Here is a 15466-nt window from a genome sequence, read left to right as displayed (position 1 = left end):
AAAAAAAAAATCAAAACCCTCATTCCAACCTTCACATTCCAAAGGAAAAGTAACAGTGCAAAAGCCCGTCGCGTCATGATTTCCAATCTGGCCCTCAGTTACACACCAGAACCGCACCAATCCAATTTTTATTACCCAAAGTGGGACACGCAGCAGTGTCAATATCCAAATACTTTTAAAGCATGAACATTTTTGTTTATTAACCAACACAACTTTCAACTGTTAAAAAAAAAAAAGACAACGTGAAACATGATTCGAAGGGTGAGAGTTAAACGTCATGTCCCAAGGTAACCACCTCCTGCCCGTCAATAACGGTGGGATTAATGAGCACTGGAACCAGCAATATTGAACCATTAAGCTATTAAAGTCTAATTAAGTCAGAGAGTATTTACCAGCTTTGTTAGAAGTTAAAATCATGAACCTGATGAGCAAAACTGACCAACAGATACCAAAAAAAAATAAAAAGCGCTTTATACCTTTGTTTCCCAATAGTAATTACTGGAAGTCCTGCCTTCTCTCATTCAAATTCTTACCATTAATGCTGTTGTACATGGCCCTTACAGATTCCACACACAGTTGTTACCTAGGCGAGAACACAGCTAATGAACTTCAACGTCAGCACCAATAAATTAATTAAAAGAGGGGATGAATTATATCCTAAAAAACCTGTCAATCTGGGGACAGCTATTCATGGTGTACATTAGAGAGAACAATTTTGTCAGCTACTTCACATTTGTATGCAACAGTAGTTGTACTCTGAAGTTATCTGCAGTCTGGGCATGTCAATTATATACCAGAAAGTGAATCTCAAGTCCCACTCCTGGCTATATCCCTGTGAACAAATAATATGATGCTGCCAGTTTAGAAATCTCATTTGTTGGGTGATTTGTGGTTTTGTTGTTAGTTTGTTTGTTTGGGTTTTTTTTTTTTTTTTAGTAGTAAATGATACACTTGGGACAAGCTCTGGATTTTAAAAGTACACATCTTCATATACACAGTGTTGAGAATTTACTGCAACACTGGTTTCCTCAATATCACGTGTAATGTCCGTTTTTAAAATATCCTAGGTACTGAGTATTCAAGTAAAATTCTCTAACAGTTAATGACATTTTTTTAAAAAGTGTGCAAAACTGCAAAACTCATTGTAATAGAATGTGTAAGGTCAAAGGGGTGGAACAGCTGACAGGGGTTTGATTGAATAAATGCATTGTAAATCTTCAAAACAAACACTAACCTGGAGAATCTCCAACTGAAATTTCCTGTGCACCATTACAAAATAGTCTTATATTAACAAGGAAAAGAAGCTTGCAAAGGCAGCACACAAAGTATTCATTTTTATATGATTGAAAAACTAGTAATATAAATGTAAGATGTTGACTGATGTATGCACTAATAGCATCTGACTTTTAGCACTGGCCTTGATTACACAGGAGATGGAGCAGCCATTACATTTCAGGAAAAAAAAAAACCGAATTAATAAATCATTGTCAAATTTTGTGACAATTTGTTTCAAGCCCGTATTTTAGTTGATAGCCTCCACATTTGTATGGTTAAGTCATTGTTGCTGTGTTTCCTTTCTGTGACCCCAATAGTTTTTCTCCCTTCATTTGCGGGTCTTTAGGATGTTGCGAAGGTTCATTCCTGTACCCCTATACAGAATCACTCCCTCTAGCTGCCTTTTCTAGCACCATTACACTTAAAAAAATAAAATGCACAAACAACAAGCATTGACAGCGGCGACTCCTCAATTGTCCAGGATGAATTACGGTAGCATGCTAAAGAAAGGTGCATGTAAATAGCCGGATATGGTACACAGGCCAAGCTCCAGCGGACTATCTTCCTTTCTGAGCATTACATTCCATCCCCCAACCAAAATACATGCATTAGAATGTAGTAAAACCTTCTAGAAACATCTCTTAGCCAACTGCAGACTTTTCTGTTGCCACACAAGTGCAAAAAAAGGGGCAGGATGTGAACCTGTATATTTTCAAAACTTCGTTTGGTGACAGAACACAAAAGGAAAAAATTCCTACGTATACACATTAGGTCTGTCTCCACTTTTATAAAACTGGAATAAAATGGGAAAGTGCCATGTTTATAGTTCCTAATTGAAGTTTTAATGTCCTTTTGACACAAAAAGGTATATACATATCAGATCTACGTAACCTTTTTTTTTTTCCATCTGGACAAGTGTCAAACCCTGTAGATTTATAGGGCAAAACAAGATTGGTCAGGAAAGAATTGTTCCTATAACTGGTAATCTGACACTATGTCCTTTTGCCATTTAAAAAGGTCCTTTTTTTCAGTTTATTCAAGTTTGTCAATCTTCGCGGTTGGTTTTTTCTGTGTGTTTTTTTTTTTATCTCCGATAAAAAAAATATTCAGACTTTTGTAATCTGCGTATGCTGATCTTCATCAAAAGGTTCATTCTCTGGATCAGAGTCAGTGGTGTCAGAGTATCTATAATGATCAGGTTCATTGTCACTAACATCTGGTGTTACAGAAGTTGAACTGCTAGCCTCTGGATTTGATGGCTCTTCTACTGTTTTTGTGAAAAATAGCTTCACCTGGGAAAGGAAAAAACAACATTTAAAGAGGGAACCTGGACTTTGACTGAGCACAGGCAACAATACAATCTTTAACAGCATGGCTCCTTTTGCTACACTGAATCACACGAGTGATTCCTCCTCTCCCCATTCAGGAAAGAAGGAAATGAAGAGCAAGCTCTTCCAAGGTGAGCCAAATTAGAAAACACTGAAATTCTTAGAAATGCCTTTTTCATTTTTAAAAACAATGGTGGCAGTGGCTCACACTCCTCAAAGCTAGCTTCACGGGTTAAGCTATTCCCATGAAGCAGGCACCTCTGCAACCACCTCGGGATTAGTACACGCAGCTCACGGCAATGCAGCTGGTACAGGAAAGATGCTACCTGTGTCTCTGGGCCTCCTAATACTCATCTCTAATGGCTTTGATAAATCACCCTGAAGCCTTTACTCCCAAGTCTCCCAGAGTCTATCAGCTTCCCCAAAAGCAGATAAAATTACAAAGCTAGAAGCTTTGCCAAGTGGTGGCAATACTAATACATGAATTCAATTTCTACACAGACAGCAGTTTCAAATGGTTCCTCCACAAGGCAAGACAAACAAATGAGGTAACATCATGCAGCTTTTTAGCTTTGTTTACACAGAATATATACTGACCTTGAAGTTTGGAGAGAAATATCTGTTGGCTTTGTCTTTATTTGCTTTGTCTAGATCATTTTTTGTTAATGTAAGGATTAAATATTCCTTATCATTATCTGAGCGCTCTGTACTGAAAATACCATCAAGTTCCTGATCTGCAACTAGACTTCCATTTTCTACTTTGTCTGAATTTTCATCCAGTCCTATGAAGAATGTATTTACCCAAAAGTGAAACATTTTGTCCTGAGGGAGGAAGAACACAAAGAACAATCTTGCTTTAGTATTGACTAGTGGCACATTAGACTAACATCATCCAGTCAGAAACAAATTGGCAATATCAGACAAAACTTGTTTGGACAGCAGTACATCATTTGTGACATTGCATGCAAAGACATCTTCACCAATTCTCCTAGACAACACGGAAAATTCTGCATTTATCAAACTCAGTTTTAACCAGTTAAGCTTTCAGAAGTCAGTCCTTATGGAAAGTTGGTCTTAAAACAATCTATCATACCTTAAAAAAAAAAAGCAGATGACAAATGAAACAAGTGTTAACACTTGTAATCACAAGCTATAAAGAGATTTTTTTCTTTTTCGCTTGTATCTTGCCAGGCAGTAGTCAAACCCAACAGACAACCTCTGCAAACCAGCTTAGGTGAGTATTATTTAGCAAGAGAAAATATCTTCCCCCACAGCTTCCTGTGTAACACAAGGCTTTTCTTTATTTTTATACAGAAATAACTGTAACTGAGCAGAACTAGCCTACAAATACAGGGGTTCTATCACAATCGAGTCACAACTGCTTTACGGAGATAGTTTTTGCCAGTCAGACATCAGCTTACCAGTTCTAAGAGAAAGTCAAGACAAAGCATCTGCTGTCCTACTCAAGAGGAAGTTTTTAAATGAGAAAGCATGGACAGTTAAAAGTATATTCAACTCAAGCAGAACTTGACAAGATGACCATCAGCAGCTGCAAAGGTACAAGTCTGGCTATCCATTATAAGAGGTAGACCTGTACGAGGAGGCAAAATTTAAAGTCTATCACTGATTTTAAGAAGTCACTGGAAAACTAGCTGCTATCAGCCAGTATATTATATGCTTACCATTATGACTAGCAGGCTCATTGTGAGTTTCCACCTCCGAATGTGCTACTGAACAAGTAGCAATGTTTTCCTCTCGGCCAGACAACCTCCTAAGATGACATGCCCAGAACTTCACCTTTAAGCACTCGGCTCAACAGCCACGCAGAATGCAGCGAATGCTCCAGTTCTAGGTCCCCGTCACTTCCCATACTTCTGCCAGCAAAGAGCTGATGCAAGGTCAACTACTGTTAGCAGGTTGGTCCTGACTAGCACATTAAGCACTTCTCCATCTGAAACCGAGGTACGTTTACTTCCTCTTTACAAATGAAACCACCTATTTTTTCTCAGATTTTAGTTTTCAGGCAAAAAATCCCAAACACAAACAGCCAGTTGTCTCACAACAGTCAGCATTTCTGTTTTCCTGCTAAAGCTGAAGGGGTGAAAAAGCTAGCGCATACCAGAATCTAACATTCCTTGGTATCATACAGGACAAGAACAGAAACTGACTCCTCCTGAGCTAAATTTACCTTTTTTGGTTTACTAGAGAGGTCTAATTCCCATTTCTTACTGGAAAATCCACATCCTGCCCCATCTTCCTAGCTATTCACCTCTGCTGGTAAGAAGAGGTGGAACAGATGTGGTTCTAGTGTGTATCATCTGAACATACCTTGCTGCTGAAGGCAATCTGGCACCAGCAAAATCTCACAATATTTTCCTGGGCCAATGAGAAGGGGGCAAGGAAGAGCTGGACTACTGCTTAAGTACTTCTTCCTCACAAACTAATAAAAACACGTAGATACACAAATACTGGGAATTGAGAAGTGTCCGATGAAACAACTTCTACCTGCCTTCTCTACTAGAGGTCAGTAGACCCATTTCCAGTATTTTAAATAAAGCATCCAAAATCCCTTCCACATTGTGTGCATTTCTGTAAGCACGTAAGAGACCCTCAACCTAGGCAAAGACAAAAGTTAAATAATTCAGTCAAACACTTCTGGTTAAGAAGTTACCCACTTCCAACACATCCTCTCCAGTACCCAGAGGTACGGGACTCAATCTTCCACATGAACACAGCCTAATTACAGCTTCTTGGGAGACCAACAGATGTCTGTCACTGCCACCAAGTCGCTTCAAGCCCTCGTATCTATATGAAGAAGCCTTGTTAGAGAGCATCCACACAAGGCAGTAATAGGTAGGTTCTTGCCAGGACCAAACTGCTCTTCATTAACGCTGCCTCAGAAACCATCTTAAAAGTGCCCACCCTAGGATTTGGAAAGAGGATGAACATCCTGGACAAGAAGGTTTATTCTTTTGTAATGCTCCAACGAGTCACTAGCCTGCCTGCTGATGTCTCACAAAGTGGCAGGAGGCAAAATACCATGAAGATGTCTTCAGGTTAACCTGTTCCAGGCTCCTTTTTTACCCAGATGATGAGTCCCTCACAAGATATGTAGTAGTCCAAGATGAGATGGCTACTGCTGCTCAACCCAAAAGATCTGTTCAGGTCAAAACAGAACCAACCAACAGCATATGAGTTTTCCAGATACAGGACAGAAGGGATTGGAGTCCAGGTACCATCCACAATAAACAGCAGGAAAAGGCAAGCCTGATGTTTCTAGCAAACAGCTCTGTAAGTAGGTAGATAGACCACCTGCAGTCTCACCACTGCTGAAGAGGTCATCCTTCCAGTGAGGATTTAGAGGAAAAAAAAAAGTGCATTTCCACGCCATGACCATAGTCAAAGGAGATCCCACCTCCTGTAGCCCGGGTTATGGTACTACTTTTTCATCCTTCTTCACGACCACAATGCAGAAGCAGCAATGCACTTTGGTGCTGGTTGTCAGTGCCACCCCGACACCTCCAGCAAGGTCAGCAGAGGAGAGGACAAAGCTGATGAACACATTTTGCAGCAGATGGATGGAAAGGGGCTTATACCACTAGTGCCAAAGAAAACAAGGTCACTGGATGTAAACCAATGCCAGCAGAAGCAGAAGGCATGGTCTTGCCATGCCTTACCTTAACTTCATCAGGTGGAGCAGAACAAGGAAGGATTTACTTGGCACTTAAATGCCTGCCTGAACAACCAACTGTGGGGACTCAGCTTTAGTGATAGACTCTGGAGAAGACAAGGCAGATAAACTTCTCACTAGACATCTTTTAATCTCTTTTCCTCGGGATAAATTTACAGAGGTCTTCAGGGACTCAAACTAAACAATACAACTTGGCTGAGCTGGTCAGTTATCCTTTTATCTCCCTCCAGCTTTTTAAAGCATCAAGTTATTTTCCTTCCTTTCCCACTAAACTAACTTAATTAGTTTAATAAACTAAGTTCATGGGTATTAGAACATGGCATGGCCACTCAAATTGAGGGAAGACTTGGTCATGGATTTCGGAATTAGCTCTTAAGGCAGATAACTGTGTCACTCCCTTCACTGAAAAAGAAACCTCATCATTCAAATTGAGGGTTCATCCAGGTTCAGCTAAAGTGTCAAGCTCCAACATATTTCATGGGAGACAAGAAAGAAAAGTGATGTAATATGAGCCAAAGATAGGAATTTTAAAAATCAAGGTATGAATTGAACTTGGGCTTTGTATAGCAAATCAGAACACCAGATCAAGTGCTCACAGGAACACAGTTTAGTAAATAGGTTTCTGAAAATAAGTATTAGCTAGAGGCTTTTTCTGAATGCATTTTGCTTCATTTCCAGTTATATCACAGGCAACTGCCTGAAAAACAAAAAAAATCATGGATGTGTTCTTCCCCTAAACAAATCTCTATTATAAAGCCTACAGTGCACTATCAGACACTTGAGACAGCAGTTGATTTAATCACCCTATTCTGATGTACAATACTTACCCCTACCTTGTGCAGTTTTTCAGTTCTCAGACTGACAGAAAATCAAATGTCACTCCAGAATTGCTATCTGCTTCTAACTGCAGACTGAAATCCAAATCCAAGATCATTTAAGCCATCAGCTGAGAGTTCCCATATCCTCCAGAGAGTTTAATTTCTCAGAGAGATCTACAGGCACTTTTAACCACTTGGCAGCAGCAGCTCAGTGTTTTGGAGAAGCCATCCAGCAATCAGAAGATGGAGATCCTGTTCCAACCGGTTCCATGATGGCCCCACAGCCTTTCCATAGCCATGGCTGACGGCACTTCTCATACCATTTTCAGATCTGTTAGAAGTCTTCTGACATTTTCAGATTTCATTTTTCAGTGTTTGTTAAACAGTATTCACCTAAAGTCCACTTGAACTGTGCAGCAGAATTTCTCATTTATACAGACTCAAGAGATGAAATGCCAGACCCCACAGCTCAAACAATGCTGTCAGCCCTGCCCATGCTACAGTCTGGGTATAAGACAGCAGTGACTCAAAAAAAAAAAGCAAACCACAACAACCCACCCACACAACCCACACCAACGTTTCTCTCTCATCTATACTAGGGGGACTCCTGAAAAAGGTCTCCTTTATCCCTAGGCTCTGCATGCGGGAAGATTACAAGATCTTCTGTATTATTTTTAAACAGACTCTCATTGAACCAAGTGATATAAGGATACTCTGAAATACTTTAAAAGATTATCATGTCAACATCAATAACTGGAAGAAAAAGTCTTCACATAGACACATGGAGGCAAAACCAGAGAGACTACAGCAGCAGTCTGAAGTAGAAGAATAGCCACACTACAAGTCAGAGAAAAAAAAATGCTTAAAAAAACCCCAAATTACTAACTTCTATCCATCAGAAAATCATAGATAACTGTACTCTAGCCCCAAGTCATTTTGTTCTCGTATGAGCCTGCATTTCACTCTTGAAAGGAAGTAGCTACATCATACTAAAAAAATGGTCCAATCCTAAACAACTTCATTAGACAAGAAAAGACCAGAAGTTGTGGACTTACTGATGCCAGGTGGCACCACTTATGGAAGAGCTGAAGCAGGAAAACTGTTCAAAGCAGTCACCTTCTTACCAACATCTTCTCACCAGCACCAATAACCCTTTGGCTGAGGTCAGCTCTTGCTAGCTACTGAATTTGCTTGAATTAAGTTTTGCCATTAAAAAAACCCAGGACACTTAATTGCTTTAAACTTCACATTGACACTGCAGTGCTAGGCACCTGAAGTCACTTATTCTTTCAAACTTGTTTTGTTTCATGCACAATAATTTTATCCAAGAACAGCTTGATCAAAGTTGAGAAGGGTCCTCCATACTAGAGAACTCTGCAGATGATGAAGAATAAGAAATTTGAAAGCAAGTGCAGGTGAGTGAAACTGGAGAGCTTCAGCTGAGATCAGTGGTATCAAACACCAAACCCAGCAGGAAGATCCAGAAGTTTCCTTCATCTCCACAGATGAGCCACAGCCATTATCCAGCCTGAGCCCCAGAATGAAGCTAAAGTTATACTTTTAATTAATGTTGTTAGTTTTTTTTATTATGGGAAGCCAAAATGCAGACTTGTAGATATGTGATGCCTTTAAGTGTGTGCAAGAAAACTTGTTTAGCAGCTACCTATAAATCTGCTAACAGAAAACCCTGGATGAGCAAAAACCAGTGACAGGCAACAGGCCCGTAATTCCAGCTTTCATAAACACACATGAATAAACCAGAATCTCTGAAAGATAAGAATTTGTTACTCTTAATTATGCTGTTCCTCATTAATTAGGTGATCACTGCATAGAGGTGATCTTCAAAATGCATGAAGTCTCTGCAGTGGAAGGTCCTCTCTTGGGGTTTTGAGTAAAATCTGCGTAAAATTTATCTAGAAGAGGAACAGGCAGAGATGTGAAACACTCGTACACAGAAACATGTTTGACTTTGTTCCAGGGCAGGTTTTCTGCTGCAAATATTCACCTTTGTCCTATTCCCATCTTAGTCACTTGACATAAGTTGTCAAAAGGACCACATGGAAAGGTCTCCTCTGGTGCCAAAGCACAATGTCAGTGATGAAATATTTCACTAGTTCTCAATATGAAGACCTCATCAGTGGTTTCATAAAACAGACTAATATGCTTACATCTGAGAGGATCCACAGACCCAGTCCCAGATGCCCTCAGTTCATGCCTGCATTGACAGTAGAGCTAACAGAGGTTGTCTCACCAGGATGGTGTAACACCAGAGAATTGTTTCAGTTGGAAAAGACCTTTAATATCATCAAATCCAACCATTATCCCAACTCCGTATACCTACACTCTTTTGGCCTCCATTCTTACACAGGGTTAAGGGCAATTAGACACTACATTGAACAGATCTTTGAGGTAGATTATCAAGGTGGTCTCTTTATTGAAGACTTCTGTCTGGTGGAGGGACAGTTTATCTCTCTTGAAAAAGCTTGCAGATGGGGAAAGAAGGGCTTTTACCACCTCAGCATTTCTTTGTCCTAGCAGTCCAAAAACACCAAGAAAAGGAGCATCTCTGCACTATCTGTAATCCACAACAGAACCTGAATAGTGAAGAGTACTTGATAAGAACAGATCAAAAGAAAAAAAATCAACTAGCTATTCAGAAACTACAAAGACATTCTTAAGAACTGAAACCATGGCTGATATGACACTCTGAAATGAAACTACAGCACAGTATCACGCTTGCTGCATTTCTGCAATTTCACACACTTGGAGACTGAATTTATACTACAGAAACTGTACATGGTAACAAGAAGCTCTAGTTTATGCTGTCAGTAGGTCTCAGTGCTCTCTAGAGTGGTAAAAGAAATACAGGAGTTCATTCCTGGTGCTACAGAGCCAAGATCCAGCATCTGAGCTTGACACTGGTAATTAAGTGGCTTAGTTGGGAAGGAGTAGTACAGCACAACGTTTCCTACAAAGTCCATTTGCAATCCATGTGTTATTAATGGTAAAGAAACAACAAATTTTACAGTTAAGACAAGACAGTAACTGGATAAAACAGGACATTGTCTGAGATGCTTGGGATTTGTTTCATCTGCTTCATGCATCCCTCATGTCTAGCCCACAGTACTTATCTGGGTGCTCCTTGAGAAGTCCATTCTCAAAACTGGCTCCTATTCAGATGTCAATAATTTTAATGTTGACTTAAAAGTAGAATTTCTACTTTTAAAATGCTCTGTTTTACAGCTCTCTGTATTGCATATAGCTGCACTGACCAACCAAATCATCTTATTAAACAGACAGAAGAAGAGAATATTCCCTTTAAGAAACTTTTTAAAACCTTTTGCAAACATCAGTGCGTGGCAAACAGAACACAACATTTCCAGCTGGTGAAATGACACCATTAAAATAGTTAACAATACCCTTTATAACTGAACAGACCCACAAAAGAGTGTGTGTGCCTATTTACACACACCTCTAGTAGGTACAACCTACATGTAGTCATAAAAGACTTCTCATAACGTACACTGGTCTCACAATCCGCTCTAGTATTATCTTATTTTTATGCTTTAACTGTACACAGGATTCGCTCAATGAATGCTCTCAAGTTTTATAACATCCATTAAAGTGTACAGCTATTAATCCAAAATTTTAGGTAACAAATACAAAGGTAGCCTTTAATCACCTTGGTCTCATCCTCATCTTTCACTTTGGTGGATGGAAACTCACTCCACAAGCACCAGAGTTAATGAAACCCAGTGATGAGACATTCGTATCTTTAAGAACTCACTGACTTCAGTGCCAAACTAAATTCTAGATTAAACTTTTCCACAACTGAGACACTGACAAGATTCTCAGTTCTGAGTAAATTCTCTAAACCTCTGAAGTCAAGGCATTGCAGCTCAGAACCAAGAGATGGATGACAAGATGGCAGAGATACTTTTACAAAGTGTGCAGGAACTCAGTTGTCTTGGAAATACAGGAAACTTTGACAAGAGGGTAGAAATCAGCTAACAGCACACAGACAGGATCTTCTGTGCCTGCTCAAACCTTTGGAAAATTTAGTGGAGAAAACAGCTGGAGTTAACTTGCTCAGTATGCAAGTCTATTTTTAGAGGGAGAATGTTTCTTCCTCAATTAGATTACTCACAACTACCCAAACGACTGCAATACATATCCAGTGTAATTTTTATCCAACCTTTGTACTTAATCTCCCAACTCTCAAAATACCCAGCCTTCATTTTGTGGTAGATTCTCTCCTTGGGAAAACTGACATCAAAGGACTAAATACTGTGATTACACATCACTGAAGAATAACCAATATCCCAGATCTGCGTCAGGACTGGCTCAACAACTTTTCAAAAAAAAAAACCCCGAGAAAACCAACCTTTTTCAACATCTTGTTCTGTTTGTGGAAAAATTCCACTTTGATATCACCGCATACCGGCAAAGGTTGAGGGAATTCAAAGTACATATACTTGTCTTCACGTCTTGAGGGTCCTGAAGGGGAGGTGAATATCTTTACCTTTAGCTGGTACACCACAAACTGAGGATCTGCACGGCAAAACAGAGTGTCACTTTGTAAAAAATGCCTCTAAGTGTCAAAAAGCACAATATCAGTATCAGAACCACAATCATGAGCTACAGTATTTTGAAAGTTAAATATCTATATTAAGAGTTAAGCACCGCAGGGCATCGAACTTTGCTACATGTTACTGGAAACAACCTAGCAGATTGCTGTGCTTTTTAGCAAGGCTCTGGGGCAACCAAGGGGTTCCTAGAGAGTTGATGTCTCTTTTAAGTATAATAAGCAGTGACTATACAAAGCAACTTCTAAACATTTCCTTGCATATTGCCTCTCTATTATATGGACATAACTGAGGGGGTTTATTCTCTCTCATCTCTTCTATAAATTGCAGAGTAGGCGGTCATGTCAGCAGAACCCATTTCTGTCCTTAGACAAACAGAACTGATATACAAACAAAAACAAGGACAAAATTTAACATTAATACAGACTAGACATAGACTGTGGGTCTGTCCAGTAAATCACCAAAATGTCAGCCATAGTGACTTTCAAAATTAAATCTGCAGTTTTTACAGCTGAAATTATGATTTTTTTTTTTGTGGTGCAGTCCAAGCAGATTTTCTTAGGAAACTGCCAGACATCAGCATCAAAGCCAGAAATATTAAATGAAACTTATTCAAGGAAGTCTTTCTGCATTTGTTCCTGACTTCTCTGTTAGTATCAGACACAGACTGCTCTCTAGATGATACATACTGAGCCATAACCCGTCACAGAGTGGGTAGCCACCCTGAAACCACCCCTGCAGAGCTGTGGAAGTCCCTGCTGAGCACACCCACACTATCTTGCTGATGGCCTCGCTATAGAACTGCTATTTATCTCCCTCAAACCCTCAGAGCCACGAAACCCCATCACCCCTTTGTTTTGCCCAAGAGGCAAAAAAACCCCAGAGAACCAAAACCACCGAGCTCTGCTCAGTGAGTGACCTTAAAACAGAAGGAAGATAACAAGGAAGTCAGACTTCAAGTTATCATGTGTTGGTAAAATTACTACCACCACAGCAGATTAGTTATTAAAGAAGTAACACAGGCCATTGGTTTCACATGCTGAAAAAAATAACTGAAAACTTCACAGAAATGTACAATATTGCAGTACACAAAGACGGTGAAGTTGATATTACTCTTTTCTCAGGTGCTTAGCAAATCTTGTTTATTGTAACATCCTACTGTGAAAACAGCATGAGAACAGCCTGGTACAAACAAGTTACTGCTCACACAAGTAATTCATACTTGGAGCTTGATTTCGCAAGTATAGCACAGTTTATCCAAAACATTAAAGAAGTAATAATTGCAGAAATCTGTAATCTCCACACCTCTACCCCAGAGGCAGAGATTTTTTGGCAGAAGCTCCTCCCCTCCTCCTCCCCCCTGACAAGTTGCTTGGTTGTTTCTTGCCTGTGTTACATGTTCAGGTACTGTCTTCCAACAATATTAATAGTGCAATTTTAATCAAAGCCACAGGAGGCACTGGAATTACTTACCCATTGCAGTAATCCCCCATAGCAAAACCATTAAAAAGACTTTTTCCACTAACAAAAAAAGGAACACGCAACACCAGGCAGTTACTACCCTGTAACACAGCCCACAGGACAGAAGTGAATTTGGATTTGTACTTCAAAGTTTCAAGGAATCTGCTGTTTCCTTACTAACACAGCTGCGTATCAGCAAATTGCATTAATAATTTATAGGTGTATTAATATTTTTATAAGCCTCTGTATCAAGACAAGTTTACTCCAGATTTAATTACATATCTACCCAGTTGAATGGATTTCTGTGGTGTTTTTTTAAGTCACAGGAAGAACAATGTTGCTGCCTCCAAAACCAACAGGCCACTAAGCAAATGTTTTCCAGCAGTTCAAGTTTCCCAAGACTTGATTTTTAAAAAAGGATCTTTTTAAAAAAAAAAAAAATAAAATAAGGAGCAAGTATCTAATTATATATATATGGCATCACTTAGCCTCAAACTGTTAAATACTTCCCAATTTAAAGCACCTTTGACTTGCTACACCTGAGAGCATGCTAGGGGATAGACCACACCAACCCAGCAGATTTTGGAAGGCAAAGTGTTCAAGCATGATTTTCTCCTCCACCAAGATGTGCAGCTCTTTCTTCATGTCACAGAACAGTATCTGTCACGTAACCGTTCAAAGGCTGACAGGTTTCCTCCCAAGAGCTTAGAGAGGTGAATGGGGGGCTGGGTACTTACTGCAAGTTCCGCTGCTGAACATGGGAATTGTTTCAAACATCATCTTGTGAAACAGCAGTGCCACTGGTCTGTAGTCCAGGTGATTCTTTAGCAGGTAGCTATAGTAGTACACGTAGCGTCTCTGACTGGGAATCGTCACTCCCTAAACAGAGCAAAAAACAGACGTCAAAAAGCATCGAGGCCATTTAGTAGCATTGCTAACAGAGCTCCTGTCCCTTCCCTCAGGATATAACTACAGGCAAATGAAGCACCAATGGACAGATACTTAAAGCCTCTGGAGCAAACCACCACAACTTATGCTGGGGGTAGCTCTGTCGCAGAGTAAAGCACCTGCTCTGGCTGTGCCTAGAAAGCACGGGAGTGCTGCGCTGCTTCCTACACAGCACAGAAACCCAGCCACGCAATCTCCAGTACAGAAACTTGTAACCACCTCCAGCCATTTCCCCACTGTGGACCACCCAGGGCACCTTAAGGACTAGCAGAGACCGAATCTGCCTCCAAACCACGCTCAAAGGCAGCCTCTGTACATGTCCCCCTTTTCCCCAGACATGCGCCCAAACCTCTAGTCCCCGTCCTGCTGAGCATTTAAGAGAAGCCTTCTACACACACGAGTTGGGCGGTGTTGGATAATCGCCAACCAGTCCCCAGCATGGGGCAAGCTGGACGCCAGTGTTCCGGTGACTTTGGTGTGTGTCTCCAAACACCTATCTCAAGCAACGAGGCAAAGAACACAGATTTTTCCATACCTTAAAAACAAACACCTCAGACACTCTGAGGCTCATGTAAAAGATGATTCTGCGCTGCTGCTTTTTTTTTTGAGGTGGAAATGTCAGACTTGAAGCAGGAGGCACTTTGAACATACTCTAATTTTTAAGCACCAATACAGGAATTGCATTTCTACAGCAGTTTAAGTCAAAAGTTTCAAACTGTTTACTAATATCAACTGCACTCAAGACCAACGCTACCTTCTATTACAAAATGCCCTTCTGAAATGTTCTCACAACAAGCAATAATGGAAAGTTTCATTAATACAGACCAAATAGCTCAAGCTGTTAAAATGACTTCACAGCTGAATTACAACTCTGAAGTAAACACTTTCTTTGAGAACACATAACCAAAGAACTTTTTTATTACGGATTTTAAATCAACTTAAACTTCCAGGGGGTTGTTTTAGTGCTCTTGTAGCTAATATTTTCAAGCAAAACTGATAAAAATGAAAAATAATTTCATTTTCTAGAAAATGCATTACATAGTTTATAACAACCCATACAATGTACTTGCAACAGCATCAGTAAGTTGGCTTCCATATTAAAACTAAATGTGAAATTGCAATAAACTGGAGATAAACAAAAGGTTTTCATATGAGTCCATGAGCATTTTAGTCACAAAACCTAGAAGGCAGTATTTCTATAAACTTAGTTCTAACACCTGCTTCACCTTAAAAACAGTAATAATCTAAGAATGGCCAGAGTACTTTTTATTAAGTAAGCATCTATTCTACACATGTAGAAATATTCACTTGGTCTTTTTTTTTTTTTTTAAATGTTGATAGTTACATTTCCTTACCACT

General features: G+C 39.8%; 1 protein-coding gene across 1 annotated transcript in view; it reads right to left on the bottom strand.

The window, feature by feature from the left end:
• Positions 1-2352: 2352 nt before the first annotated feature.
• Positions 2353-15466, bottom strand: part of PTEN (phosphatase and tensin homolog) — a 30552-nt gene continuing 17438 nt past the window's right edge. The window contains exons 5-8 of the mRNA XM_008949823.1: positions 13897-14038; positions 11497-11663; positions 3201-3425; positions 2353-2567 (exon numbers count right to left, since the gene is read on the bottom strand). Coding sequence (XP_008948071.1) covers positions 2382-2567; positions 3201-3425; positions 11497-11663; positions 13897-14038 — 720 coding nt within the window. The 3' untranslated portion in view covers positions 2353-2381. The remainder of the gene's footprint in view (positions 2568-3200; positions 3426-11496; positions 11664-13896; positions 14039-15466) is intronic.

Source organism: Merops nubicus, unplaced genomic scaffold (genome assembly GCF_000691845.1).
Source record: "Merops nubicus isolate BGI_N331 unplaced genomic scaffold, ASM69184v1 scaffold5771, whole genome shotgun sequence".
In the NCBI taxonomy this organism is placed as follows: Eukaryota; Metazoa; Chordata; class Aves; order Coraciiformes; family Meropidae; genus Merops; species Merops nubicus.
This window is presented reverse-complemented; position numbering and strand designations above follow the sequence as displayed.